Source organism: Callorhinus ursinus, unplaced genomic scaffold (assembly GCF_003265705.2).
Source record: "Callorhinus ursinus isolate GAN/ISIS: 27379988/994484 unplaced genomic scaffold, GSC_fseal_2.0 scaffold114, whole genome shotgun sequence".
NCBI lineage: Eukaryota > Metazoa > Chordata > Mammalia > Carnivora > Otariidae > Callorhinus > Callorhinus ursinus.
In genome coordinates this window covers 888,750-903,415 of record NW_027397176.1, presented here as the reverse complement: position 1 = coordinate 903,415, position 14,666 = coordinate 888,750, and the positions used below count along the sequence as shown (strand labels likewise).

The following is a 14,666-nucleotide window of genomic DNA, read 5'->3' as shown; positions in this document are numbered from 1 at the left end:
ACTAGTCACAAGCCCAAGGTGTTTCTGATCCACAGGCTATAAATGGGAGGTTCCAACAAATTCCCACCTTGGGTTTCATTAATTTGCTAGAGCGGCTCACAGAACTCAGAGAAACATTTTACTGACTAGATTACCAGTTTATTACAAAAGGATAGAACTCAGGAACAACCAGATGGAAGAGAGTCCCAGGCAAGGTATGCAGGAAGGGTCACAGAGCTTCCATGCCCTCTCCAGGTGCACCACTCTCCCCAAATCTCCATGTGTTCACCAACCAAAAAGCTCTCCAAACACTGTCCTTAGGGTTTTTATGGAGGCTTCACTATGTAGGCATGATTGACTAAATCATTGGCCACTGGCTATTGGTCCAGACCTTCTCCCCTCCCTAGAAGTGGGTTGGGGGGCAGACTAGGGGCTTTCCAAAAGTCATCATTAACATAACAAAAGAAACCTTTATCACTCTTATCACAGAACATCCCAAGAGTTTTAGGAGCTCTGTGCCTGGAAAGGGTCAAAGACCAAATATAAAATTTATTATAAATCATAATACTACAGATTTCAACCTACACAATACACAAAAAGCATTCCCAAGTGCAATAAAAACTTAATGTCAAAAGAAAAACTATAAAACATTGAAGGATAACATAGAAGAGTATCTTTGCAACTTTGAGGTAGGGAAGAGTTTCCTAAGCACAAAAATTATAAACCACACCGGACATGATTGATAAATTTGCCTATATGAAAATTAAGAACTTCTGTTCATCAAAAGCATCTTAAAGAGAAGGGACAAGCTACAAAGTGGGAGATGATACTTGTGATACAAGTGGGCGACAAAGATTTAGTATGCAGAATTGGGGCAGTGTATGTATATATACACATACATAGAAATATATTTTTTTACATTATTGATTATATTAAAGACCAGTAGCTCAATAGACATAGATTTTTCACATTAAAGGAAATACCAATGACCCATAAACATAGACAAGGTGTTTGCCTCATTAGTGATCATTAGCGATCAAAGAAATGTAAATTCAAACCACAGTAAGATTCCATTCCATACCCATCAGCCTGTCAACAGGCTGACAACGCCAGTCTTTGGAGCTGGCTAGGATGTGGTGTGGTGGGAACATTCATACATACTGTTGCAAGGCTTTTTTTTTTTTTTTTAGAGAGAGAGAGAGAGAGAGAGTGTGTGTGTGTGCACGTGGGGGACAAGGGCAGGGGGAGAGGGAAAGGGAGTCTTAAGCAGACTCCATGCAGAGTGTAGAGCCTGAGGTAGGACTCCATATCATGACCTGAGCTGAATTCAAAAGTCAGACACTTAACCATCTGAGCTACCCAGGTGCCCCACTGTTGGAAATGTTAAGTGGTAGAATAGCTTTGGGAAACAGTTTGGCATACCTAGGACCCAGGGATGCAACACCTGGGTCCTACCCACCCTAGAGCATCAATTCACACCAGGGGTAATGATTTTGCCAAAGAGGGCAAAAATCTTAGGCATGACAATGATTTGTGGCCTTCCAAAGAGCCACGGAATATAACAAATATACAGTATATTTGTGGTATTAAAGTTTCATTGGGATGATTAGGAAAACAATGTATAAGAGGCTCTTAAGGGGGCAGTAATGAGAAAGAGGTTGAGAACCACTGTCCAAGGGGAAACTGTGGAACATGTGCCCAGGAGGTGTGTAGGTATGTTTGCAGTACCATCATTCATACCAGCAGCAACACAGAAAAGCACCCATTGCTCTCCAGCAGTGCAATGGATATGTAAAATTTGACATGTTCATAAAATGTAAGACTGTGCATCAGTGAGAATGAATCAATCACAGCTACACAAGCAGTTGAGTAAAAAAAAAAAAGCCAGCCAAAGCAGAAATGCTACTGGATGGTCCCATTTATATAAGGTCAAACCATGCAAGACTCAACAGAAATAAATGCTAAAACACAGCATGGGTGGGATTTATAGAAATAATGGATAGCTCTAAAGGAAAGAGAGGGGAATGCAGTTGGAGTAGGGCATGCAGGTGGTTGAATTCTAAGATTCTGGTATTTTTCTTAAGCAGAGTAAGTACTATGGAATTCGTTTTATTAATTTCCAAACTATACTTAAATGTATATACTGTATATTTCTTTGGATACATATATATTTCATAATAAATTGTTAGCATTATTCTTAAGGGCCTTCTCCCATACCTGGCACATTGGTAGATGGCTTTGAATTGAATTCAGCTGGAGGGGACTCTTGAACGTCATGCTCCAGCAGATATTTCTGTTTCCTTTCTTAGGGAGGTGGTGGGGATTGAATGGTAGGTGATTAACAGCAATGGGGTGAATGTCAACCTGTGCACTCTTTCAACCAGACCATGTTTTTGCAGCAAAACTGGTTTGAGAAACTAGTTCCCAGGTCTTCTCCCTCCTCTCAAAGAAGGAGCATTTATCCTGAAAAGGTTCATCTCCTGCTCTGCCTGTCCCCCTTCCTCAGCTTCTCTTTGCCAGCTGGTGTCTCTCCTTCCAGCTATCCCTGATGGAGTTCTGGACACAGCCATCCGTGCTGATGAGGCGGGAAGTGAGGAGGACCTGTATGAGGACATGCACAGCTCCAGCCACCACTACAGCCACCCTGGAGGGGGTGGTGAGCAGCTAGCCATCAATGAGGTAGGGTCAAGGCTGCATGGGTGAAGGGATGGGGCTGGGACAGATGGCCTGGATGTCAGGGTGAGTCCAGCATGCTCGCACAGGCCTAGATGTCCACAGTCTCTGTGTTCCAAGCAGATGGCAGTGGCCCCCACGTGTACACAGCACCGTTTCAGCCTGTGGCTCTCACTTAAGGATGTGGGGTCCACCAGCAGAGCTTCCCCAAATACAGGACCTGCCGCTCTGCCTTCATGGCCTACAGGGAACCCAGAATGGCAGGCATGACCCAGGACCTACAATGAAAGAATGCTGATCTGTCCTTCCCCATAATAGCCCCTGTAAGCCATCCTGGATCAAACAAGGTCTGCTTGGCAGAATGGAGGCCAGGGCTTAGTCCCCTGTCCCTTCAAGAAGTTGTCTGGGCAGGATGGGAAGCAAGGCAAGTGAAAATTGATTTCTCTCCTATTGACTCCAAGAGCTCAAAAAGCTTTCTGGTTGCTATGACAACTGTGTACAAGTTTGTTTGTTTGTTGGCTGTTCTTACCTAAACAGAAGAAATTAGTGACATACTTCCTCCAGGCAAAACTGCTTCCCATACCAAGGACTCCTTTTGCATTCTCCAAGGACAGAGACATTTTGAGACCTTGACTCCTCTCTTTTTCTCATTTGTACTCCTATTTTCTCCCCCTCTTCTTTTTTACTTAATTCGGCTGGTAGGGGAGCCCTAAACATAATGTGGTTCATAACTCACATCCATTACACCACATTCTCTTTCTGGTCATAAGCTACTATGTATTTCTGCCTCATCAAAACCAGAATCTGACCACCCAGGATCTTGCAGCACCTCAGGAGGGGGCCAATTTATGAACAGTGTGAATGAATGGGCTGGTAGGATTCTCAGAAGCCCTCAAGGAGTATGCCGTCCTCATTACCTACTCGACAGATGGGTACAAACTAGATGGTGGATGAACTCTTCTCTCAGACCCGGATCTGAATAATGATTTAAAAGTCATTAAATAATGCTTTATTCAAAATCCATGGTGTGTTAAATAGCACATATCCAAGTAAGTTGATTTTTCCAATACACAGAGTCTTTCTTTAAGTACTTCTCATCAGCTATTTTGAATGGAAGATGTCCTAAAATTATGTCATCTCAAGCCGAATTCACAGATAATGGTTTGCTTTTCCTTGAAAGTCTCAGGTTGCCCTCCTCAGTCTTGGGCCCCAGCCCTGGTGGGGAGCAGCATGGTGCAGGGGGTAGAATCTGAGTGTTGGGGCCTCCCAGACCTGCATGGGAGTTCCTCCCTGCCCTGGGCCAGGCGTGGAGCTCTGAGCAGGTAAACCCTCTGAACGCTGGTTTACTTAACTATAAAATAGGATGGCCATGAGGTTACCTGAAGACTGACTGAAATAATGTAAATACCCCGGCATGTGGTGGGTTCTTGGTAAATTTCCAGCAATGAGAACGATAACAAAGAGGAAATACTCACAGCTTTTAGGGACTCTGAAAAGGTGTGTGACCATCAGTGCTGCATTGTCAGAGTTCTTGTATCTGTTTTCCATAGCTGCGTGTGTCCTACCTGATGGTGAAATTCTGGTCCGTCGCATTGTGCTGCTGGTGAGGAGGTGCCTTCTGAGGCCCTTGACAAGTTTTTCTTTTTGTTTAAGATTTTTTTTTTTAATTTTTATTCATTTGACAGAGAGAGAGAGAGAGACAGCGAGAGAGGGAACACAAGCAGGGGGAGTGGGAGAGGGAGAAGCAGGCTTCCCGCGGAGCAGGGAGCCCGATGCGGGGCTCGATCCCATGACCCTGGGATCATGACCTGAGCCAAAGGCAGACGCTTAACAACTGAGCCACCCAGGCGCCCCAGCCCTTGACAAGTTTTTCATTCTAAGATGCTTTGGATGAGGGAAGCCAAGAGCCAGGACTACTCTAAAATAACAACTAGGCTCTGGCAGAGGGCACCTTTTTGAGGGAAATGAAGGTAATTTAGATTATGAATTGGATATCACCTCTTTTGGCCACTTAGAGAATTTATTTCCTATTCAGTTCGAAGGTCTTTCTTGGTATGTGGGGCTCCTGAGTAGACAGGGTGGTAACGTTGGTAACGTTAGAGAACTCAGTGCTTTCCAGGGTACTTGTCTTTCCTGGATGTGCCTCCACGGGGAAGGACGTGTCACATCCCGGAGGAGGGCAGCCAGACCGAGGAGCCCCTCTCCAGGGATGCAGCAAGCTCATGCCATTTGGAGGCTGGGCTCCTGACGTGGTCAGGGTCCACCAGGCTGCTCGCCTTTATGACACCCACCTGCACTTCTAGATCCCTTTCAGGGCAGTATAGCATAAAGGACAGGGCCTGGGTTTGTAGGCTGACAGCCCTGCGTCTTCCCCCCATCCTGCCACTGGCTAGCTGGGGACATGTGTCAAGCCATTCTCTCCTCAGGGCCTCAGTCTCCTCCTATGGGGTGGATATGGCACCTGAGTCCCACGGGGAGCTATAGGAAGGTCACTTATATGGGTGTATAAGGAACTCAGGAAAGGCAGACACCCATTATGATTTTTTGGCAGCATTAAATAGACCCACTTTATCAGAAACTGAGAGCTATAAAGGGTGATTCTCCAATAACAGGCTAGTTCACTTGGCCTTCCAACAGTCCCACTGTGCATTCCCTGAACCCTCTAGCACTCACTGCTGGCTCACATGCATGGCAAGAAGGTTTGCTAGGGTCAACGTGTGTATCATACTTAGAGATTGTAGAAGCAACAGATGTCAAAGAAAAGTCCATACTAAAGAATATTTATCTTGCTCTAAAATCACACATTCACTTGTATTTTTTAGACACATGTATCATGTTCTAAATTGTGACACTTTCTTATTTGTATTGACTTCAGAAAGAGAGACCACATCTCAATTTCCAAGCAGAAGGGAGCTCAAACCATCTGGCCCAAAGAGCAGTAGACACAGGGGAGAACAGTGAAGCATTTTTGTATTCTGGGTACAGAAGAAGTGAGTGCATGTGCCCATACCTGCATGCACAAGAAGGGTCTGAGTGTGGTGTGTGGATGTGTGTGTTGTATGTCTGTGACATATCCACTGAGTATTTCGTTTGTGTCCGGTAATATCCCAGGCCCTGGAATTCAGGACTATCGGGGTCGGAGGGAGGCAGGGCATGTATGTGCCCTGACAAGAGTGAGAAAGGACACAGCATCACGTTCATTGCACCTCATGCTTGTCCAGGCGCTGCTACAGGAGTTCACTTCCGTACCTAGAAGTATCCCTTTCTTTCTTCAGCATTGCCCCGTCTAGTGCCTTGTCCCGTGACCCAGGCCTGGGCCCGTCTGCCTGATTCCTCCCCCTCTTCCCAGCCTCTCCCTGCCTCGTAAGGCTCTGAGCAAGCCCTGCTAGGCTGGGCAGTTATCCCTGCAGTCAGGCCTGAGGGTATCCTTAGCCCAAGCATATTTTCTGGAGTTGAGGGCTGAAAGGAGGAGGTATCTTTGCAAGACGTTGTTCTCTTTTCAGGCAGGGCAGAGGACACCTCTTAGTTCTTAGTTTTTGGTCCCAGCCCAGGTTCAGAGGTTCAGAGGTTCTTCTGCCCCAGGCTGGTCAGCTACAGGGGAGGTCTGACCCCAGAACTGGGCCTTGGATGAAGCCTTAAAACACGCCCCTGGGGCCAGTAAGCGGCAGGTAGAGTCCTCAGCACTGTGCGGATGAGCGGATTCCCAGAACTTCTTCCTGTCCCTTCTTCCTTGGTGTCCAATGGCTCTGGAAGCACAGGGGCACAATAAAACATCTGGCCCAAAGTCAGGGCTTTTGAGCCACACCCTACCAGAGGGCATGTCACACGGTCTTACCAGAGGAGTCCCGGGATTTGGGGTGGCAAGGAGCCTTTTGATGCCTTCTGTTCCCTCACCATCCTTCTGAGAGCTTGAGGGAGCAAGTCTTGAGCCTAGTTCCCTGAAGAACTGAAGAGATACAGAAAGAAGACTTTTACCCCACAACCAGACAAATGGGACTAAGCTGAACCTTCAGATCTGAGGAAGGCAGCCAGCCTCTCTGGACATAGTCCTGACCCTCCCCTGGCACACACATCCCAGCATTTGCTTAGGGTGTTCAGCAGGATGGGGGTGTCCTTGGTGCACGCATCTGTACTCACTCACATGCATGTGGTACTGACCCACACATGGAAACCTGAACATACAGAAACAAAGTCACCCACATGTGAACACCCACCTCTGCACATATTCCATGACTCGTGCCCCAGGAGGCACAGTGTTGAACATGGAGCCTGGAAATCTCTATTCACTTCTGACCTGCTTTTAAGTCTCCTCGGCCCCCTCAGCTACATCCTTCTGATGGCATGGTGACTGTGACAGAGCTCGCTGTTGTGGATGGACTGACAGACTCCTGCACATGAGCTTCAATCCTTACAGTGTTAAGTTTGCAGCCTCTGTCTGGAAGACAGTGGAAACTCCTGCATAGCTGACATGGGGTTTGGGGTTTTTTTTTTTAAGATTTTATTTATTTGAGAGAGAGCATGCACGAGCACCAGCAGAGGAAGGGGCAGAGAGAAAGGAAGAAGCAGACTCCCCGCTGAGCAGGGCAACGTGGGGCTTGAACCCAGAACCCTGGGATCATGACTTGAGCCGAAGGCAGACGCCCAACCGACTGAGCCACCCAGGTGCCCCTGACATAGGATTTTTTTAAAAAGCTGCTGAACCACATGCAGAAGAATGAAACTGGGCCCTTACCTCACAATATACACAAAAATCAACTCAAAATGGATTAAAGACTTAAAGCAAAAACCTGAAACCATAAAACTACTAGAAGAAAATAGGGAAAAGCTTCTTGACACTGGTCTGGGCAATGGTTTCTTGGATATGATACCAAAAGCACAGGTAACAAAAGCAAAATAGGTTAAGTGGGACTACACCAAACTATAAGCTTCTGTACAGTGAAGGAAACCGTCATCAGAGTGAAAAGGCAACCTGCGGAATGAGAGAATATATTTGCAAACCATATATCTGATAAAGGATTAATATCAAAAATATATAAGTAACATACAACTCAATAGCAAAAAAACCCAATAACTCATTTTAAAAATGGACAAAGCACCTGAATAGACATTTCTCAGATACACAAATGGCCAACAGATATATGGACAGATATATCGTTCAACATTGTTAATCATCAAGGAAATGCAAATCAAAACCACAATGAGGTATCACTTCACATGTCTTAGAATGCCTATTATTAAAAAGACAAAGGAATAGTGTTGGTGACAACGTGGAGTAAAGGATTTCTGGGTGTTCCAAAAGAAATGAGATCAGGATCTCAAAGAGATATCTGCATTCCCATCTTCACTGCAGCATTATGCAGAGTAGTAAAGACATGGAAGCAACCTAAGTGCCCACTGATGAATGAATGAAACGGACAAGGAAAATGTGGTGCATATACCACGGAATATTATTCAGCCTTAAAAAAAGGAAAGTCCACCATTTGTGACATCATGGATGAACCTGGAGGATATTATGCTAAGTGAAATAAGCCAGACACAGAAAGACGAAAAATGCATGATCTTACTCATATTTATAAGCTAAAAGTCAAACTCATAGAAGCAGAGAGGAGAACAATGATTGCCTGGAGTCGGGGGAGGGAGAAATGAGGAAATGTCAGACAAAGGGATACAAAGTGTCTGCAAGATGAGTAAGTTCTAGAGATCTAACCTGCAGCATGGTGACCATAGTTAACAATACTGTGTTGTGCACTTGAAAGGTGCTTAGAGGATAGATCTTAAGAGTTGTCACCACACATAGACACACAAATGGTAACTGTGTGAGGTGATAAATATGGTAACTAGCCTGATTGTGGTGATTATTTCACAATGTATACCTGTTTCAAAACACCAAATTGTACACCTTAAGTATAAGTATATACAATTTTTATTTGTCACTTATACTTCAATAAATCTGGGAGGAGGCGGGGAATAGCAGCTGAAGAAGCCAGCTGCTTTCCCAAAGGAACAAAACGCTGCTCTGATGGGTCAGTAAGGAGAGGTCCTGAGTCAGGACCTGGAGGGAGCACCTAGATGTGGATGACGTCAGTCTGTCCTGAGTTCAAATCCTGATTCCACCATCCCTGTATACCCATGAGATTTTGAGTGAGCAAATTACCGGACCTTTCAGAGCCGCATTTACTCCTCTGAAGTGGAGGCCAAGACAGCTCTTGGTGTTAGGAATCAGAACCGCTGGCCCATCCCCACGGCCGCGGTGCGCCAGTACCTGCGAAGGCCCGCAGCGCCCCCCCCCCCGAGCGCCTCCTCCCACCCCCGCCCCGAGCGTGGGCCAGAACCGCCGAGGGGGCGTTGAGGTCCCCCGGACACACACCCCGGGAAGCGCCCAGGGCAGAGCGCTGCGCAAGTCCAAGCCTCCTCACCCCTCCCGCCCTGGCTCCCCCGCCCCTGCAGCCGCTCCGTTGCTATAGGGCTGCGGGACCTGAGAGACGCGGCGCGCACGTCGCGGGCTGAGCGGGAGAAGCCCCGGGCCCGGCGAGCGCAGGCGGCTCCGCCCCCCTCCGGGCGCTCCCTGCCGCCCCGCTCCCGCCCTATCGCAGCGGCATCTCTCGGCCGCACGGAGCCGGGAGGCCGGGCGCCATGGCCAGGGCCCCGCAGTCCCGGCGACGCCCCGCGGCGCCCGGGAGCGCCCTGCGCGCCTTGCTGCGCTGCAACCTGCCCCCCGGCGCCCAGCGCGTGGTGGTCTTCGGCGTGCTGGCGCTCCTGGTCCTCATCAACGTCGTGCTGATATTCCTGCTGGCCTTCCGCTGACCGCCCGGGCAGGGCGCCGCGGGAAACCGCGCAGGGGTGAGTGGCGCCGGCGCTGGGCTCCTGCGGCCGCCGCGCGTCTTCCCTCTCAGCCCCGTCCTCCTCGGTGCCCGCCGCGGCTCGCAGCCCGCAGTGGCCTGAGGTGCGGCGGCTGGTTCCGTCTGGCCCCCGTGAACCCCGCACCGGACGCCACCAGGGGAGGCCTCCCCTGCCAGCCCCATGTGCCAAGGCCCGGTCTGTGTGTGTGCGCCCCCCTGGGGATGCGGCCCCGCAGGTGACTCGGGGCGTAATGACACTTGTGCCACAGGGTCTTTCCATCTGTCCTTTGTGCCGTGGTGTGTGTGTGTGTGTGTGTGTGCGCGCGCGTGCGTGTGTCTAAAATGGCGCGTCTCTCTGTGTAGCTGAGGATGCGGATGCAGCTGTGGCCACGGCTGTCTATGGTTGTCTGGAAACAGTACATGTGACTGCCGTGTGAGCGGAACTGGCCATGCGTTTCTGTGTGGGTTGAAAAATGTCTGGGAAGATGAGTGGGCTCCTCTTCACATGTCATCTGCAGTTGCTTTTCCCATTTTAGGTCTTAGTGGTCTCAGTCAGCGTGCCCCCACTACAGGCAGAGCCCCTCCTGCACCCCCTGGAAGGTGGCATTCTGAATACCCTCTGTCCCCTGCTGTACAGGGGCCCAAAGAAGCTGAGCCACATTCCTTCCCAGACTATCTGATTGGAATCCTCCACCATCCTGCATATGTGAGAGACAGGAGATGGGACAGGGTGGGAAAGGTAGTGGGTGCTCATCAGGGGGAACTCTGACGCAAGGCCTGGCTTCCTGAAGCCTATCAAAATCTCTGGGGTACAGGAGTGGATCCTGCCCCTGTCCCTCCATGGGGACAGTTCCCCAACTGCCTCCACATAAATATTCCATGTCTCAGAACCAGCTTCTGCTCCCCACTGCCAGGCCAAGAAAGAGCCTGCAACCCTTGCCCCTCAGCCTGCTGGACTTAAATCTGGGCTTCCATGCAGCTGCACCTCAGACAGAGCATCAGGAAGGGCCTCTGCCCAGAAACCCATCCAGTGTGGGCCCTCGTGGCCTCTGGGCTGTCGGAGGTAGAATGCCTCTCTGACCTCTTAGAGCTACATTTTATCTTGGTGACATCACAAATGGTTAATGTCATTGCTATAACTTGACAGAGTGCCTCACATTTGCAGATCTATAGAGGAGCTTAGTGGCCCAGGGAGAGCCCATGGTTACTGTGGGCGTCAGTAGGGACCAAAGCACAGGGAGATCGGGGGAATTACTCATGGCTATATGTCTGTCGAGTACCTTCTGTGCACAGCAAGGCACTGGGACAAGGAAGTGACAAAGGTGGCCACCCCCACTACCAAAAAGGGCTTATGGCTGACTGGACAAGGCAGGTGTCGGGGCTTGTCCATAAAGGTGTCAGGAACCATGGTCTCTCTGGGAAGCCCTACCTCTGCAGCTATAGAGGAAACCACCTGTGTAGGATCCCCGCTCTCTGCAAGGCTGGCAGAGGAAAGCGGCGGGAGGAGGCACTGGCCCATACAAGAGGGGCTTTGCTCAGGGCTCATTTGAGAGAACCCGGGGTTAGGAGGAGACACCTGATCTGGATAATATTAGTAGGGAACGACCTGGGCAGGGAAATGGCGGGAAGCGGGGCTGTGTGGAGTATGTCTGCATTACGTCCTCCCTGCCTGGGCTCCAACAGTGAAAGGCAGCTTCCACGCTGTCCTGGAGACCTGCATGTGCAGCTGGTGTGAACTGAGGGTGGACGGCATTCACCTGCAGTGTGGCATACTGTTCTCAGGTGATCAGAGTGTAGCATCCCCGTAGCGAGTGTATAAATGTGTGTTGGCAGGTGCATGTCGGGGTTTGTGCAGGAAGAGGGAGTCTCAGGACATGCACCTCTCAAGGATCAAAACTACCCAGATAGCCTGTAGTCACACATTCCCTCCATTGTGATGCACACACTTGCCTGAGGTCATACACACCCTCTGTCCTTATGCTCACACTCACCCTTGGTCACACACATCTTCTGTCCTGATGTATCTGCTCACCTGTGATCACTGTCCCTGAAAGAGGACATTCACCTGCAGCCCACATGGCTCACCCACCCCACCCTTGAGTAGTCTGCTTCTTCCTTGTCTTCAGGCAAGATCCTCCAAGGCTAGAGGTGGTAGCCTGCTTGTGTGGAGCGTGCCTAATCTAGTGCCTGCTCCCTAGGTATAGCAGGCACCTTCATGTGGCCTCTCTGAGTCCTCTTGCCTCATTTTGTTTGGATTGCAGACAGGAGGTCTTGATCCTGGGGGCCAGGCCTTCCTGCAGAAGAGGACATGCCTGTAGTAGGTCTTTTTAGCTGGGCTGAGTTCAACGGTCCCTTGAGGAGGCATGCAGCCCCCCAGGAATAACCCACTGCTTGGTGTCCAGGGCCCCTGGGTGGGCACCAGGAACCTGCAGACCCTGAATGGCTTTGCATGGGAGAATAGGTATACACATCGGCTGTAGATCATTCGGAGGAGTGGTTTCATCAGTGTTTAAAGCAGGTTTCATCCCCAGAAAACACGAACTGGAGGTTTCTGAATGTGCTTGCTCAGGCCCTACCCTGGAGGAAGGTTCCAGCCTGAGTGGGCTCTGGTATCCAGGTGGCCTACCCCACCTTTCACCCTGCCCATTCAGGGCCTGGGGGAGACCCCTTAGCTACTGGAACTCTCAGCAGGAGATCCAGACAGTCCTGTTGCAGCCCTGTTCTGGTTCCTATTTCAGTCTGAGGAACAGCACACACACTGTGCTGGGAGTACCCAGAGAAGGCCCCACTGGACCTGAAACCAAGGAAGGATTCACACGCACGAGTGGGAGCAGAGGCAAGCAGTTCAGAGGAGGAAATAGTTGGTTGCAAAGGGCCTGACTGGTTGATGCTCTGAGGCCTTGACTGCCAAAGAGCCACCCTGCAGAGCCAACACTTGGTCCCAGCAGACGTGGATCTCACCTCTTTTTTTTTTTTAAAGATTTATTTATTTATTTGACAGAGAGAGACACAGCTAGAGAGGGAACACAAGCAGGGGGAGTGGGAGAGGGAGAAGCGGGCTTCCCGCTGAGCAGGGAGCCTGATGCGGGACTCGATCCCAGGACCCTGGGATCATGACCTGAGCCAAAGGCAGACGCTTAACGACTGAGCCACCCAGGTGCCCCTGGATCTCACATCTTGTATAGCCCCCAACCAACCCCTCCTCTTGTCCTAAGCCCCAGAGCCATTCATTATTCATAGAGCAGAAACTGAGCCCACATTACAGGAAAGCAGGCATCAGCCCAACAGCAAATGGAGCTCTAAGCACAAGGGCTGCCTGGGGTATGGGGGAGGGAGGGAGTCCTATCTCCCTGCCCCTCAGGGCAGGGGAGCATCCCTTCTGATGTAAGGTTCATGACCATGTGGGAGGAAGGAAACACACCAAATTATTTCAGCAGAGAGAAATTACTATAAAGACTTGTGAGCCAGATATAAAGTGCCTGACCCCATAACCAAGTGCACAAGAACAATCCTGAGGTATCTATTACAGAGATAGCAGCTGCAAGATGTACCTACCTCTCCTAGAGCTAGGGAATAAAGTAAAGAGGTTGGAATAATTAAAGCTGAGGATCCTGTGGGCCTTGGGACCTAGAAGTCTGAGGCTAGGTGCTGCTCAGCTAGTGCAGGTTGGGGTGGTGGGGGAGGGCCATGAGACTGGTTCCGCAAGTGTTCAGAAAAACACGGCAAACCAGGTCTAGCTACTGTGATGGATGGGCGCCCCCCCACCCCACCCCACCCCATACCTAGGAGGAGTGGCGCTGGTGCTTGCCAGGTGACCTCACAGGTAATGCAAGTCCACAGAAAGCCAGTGGGAGGGAGTAAGCCCCTTCTCCCTCTGGCCTTGTGGTCCCCTCCAGTGCCACATTGGGAGAACCTAACGGGGTAGCTAGCACAGAAGAAATGCAGCCTGCTGTGCTCAGCCCCAGCCTCCCAGAGCAGAGCAGAGATGGTAAATGAAGCTGAGAGTAGTAAGTGACTCACTGGTCCAGTGGGGTGGGAGGAAGGTGTGCCCTGTGCAGGGGAGTGAGCAACACACTTGCCTCTCAGATTCTGTGGCTCACCAGGATTCTAGTGCTCAAGTTCACTTCAGGCTTCATCACGAGCCCTGCCAGTCTAGACATGCCCAGGGCATAGTCCTGTCCCCTGAAGAGTGACGGGCTCAGAGGGAGCCTCTGTTCACTCCTCTGTAACATGAGTCAGGATCCCCTCTTTGCAGGGCTGCTGAGGGATGGAGGGCAGAGGGCAGAGCACCCTGACCCATGAGGAGGTCCATGACAGCCTTCCCCACTGATCTGCTATCTGTGGCTCTCTCCACAGCTCATCAGTGATGGCAGTGTGGTCTGTGCTGAAGCACTCTGGGACCATGTCACCATGGATGACCAGGAACTGGGCTTCAAAGCTGGGGATGTCATCGAAGTAATGGATGCCACCAACAGAGAGTGGTGGTGGGGTCGTGTTGCTGACGGCGAGGGCTGGTTTCCAGCCAGCTTTGTGCGGGTATGGCACCAGCCTGTGTGCTTCTCCTGTGCCCATTAGGAGCCAAGTGGCTCTGCTCAGACGTGCAGACCTGAAACTGCTCTGGGGTCTGAGGTGCTGGGCATGGACATCCCCCCGCCCCCCGCCTGCCCCCACCCTCAGGGCTGTGCTGGGACTGCAAGACTGTGGGTTGGAGATGGGGAGCGAGGTGTCCAGAAGGCCAGCCATAGTTGTGACACAGCCTTCCTCCTCCTGCAGAGCCATCACCAACTCCTGCCTGCTCCCACCCCTCCCTCCAGGGTGCCCTCAGTGTCCAGAAAGGAACGGGTCAGAAATGATGGTGTGTGCATTCCTCCAGGGGGAATCTGCCTGTTAGAATTCCATCACCACAAACAACTCAGCACTGGGCATTTACTAAACCCCATGCAGAAAATTTGGACGGGCATCTCAATTATAACTTTCACAATGCCCTGGGAGCTGGGAACAGCCCCTTACACCTGGGAAAACTGAGGCATGGACAAGTTAAGTCATTAGCACAAGAGCTCACGGGAAGGGGACCCAGAGCCTACCTGTGGCAGCCTTTGGTCTCCTAGGAAGGAATCATGGTGCTTTCTCAAAGGCCAGGCAGAGGGCAGTGGGGAGGAGATATCCCAGACCTTG

The 14,666-nt window shown here is 50.5% G+C and overlaps 1 protein-coding gene across 7 annotated transcripts in view; it reads left to right on the top strand.

The window, feature by feature from the left end:
- Positions 1 to 14,666, top strand: part of ARHGEF4 (Rho guanine nucleotide exchange factor 4) — a 246,065-nt gene that overhangs the window by 217,628 nt on the left and 13,771 nt on the right. For 2 of the 7 annotated variants that reach the window (XM_073889674.1, XM_073889673.1), the window contains 2 exons: positions 2,486 to 2,658; positions 13,848 to 14,027. In XM_073889674.1, coding sequence (XP_073745775.1) covers positions 2,486 to 2,658; positions 13,848 to 14,027 — 353 coding nt within the window. Of the gene's footprint in view, positions 1 to 2,485; positions 2,659 to 4,228; positions 4,256 to 9,230; positions 9,493 to 13,847; positions 14,028 to 14,666 lie in introns of those variants that run through there. The other 5 variants (XM_025855342.2, XM_073889675.1, XM_073889677.1 and 2 more) reach the window with 4 other exon arrangements.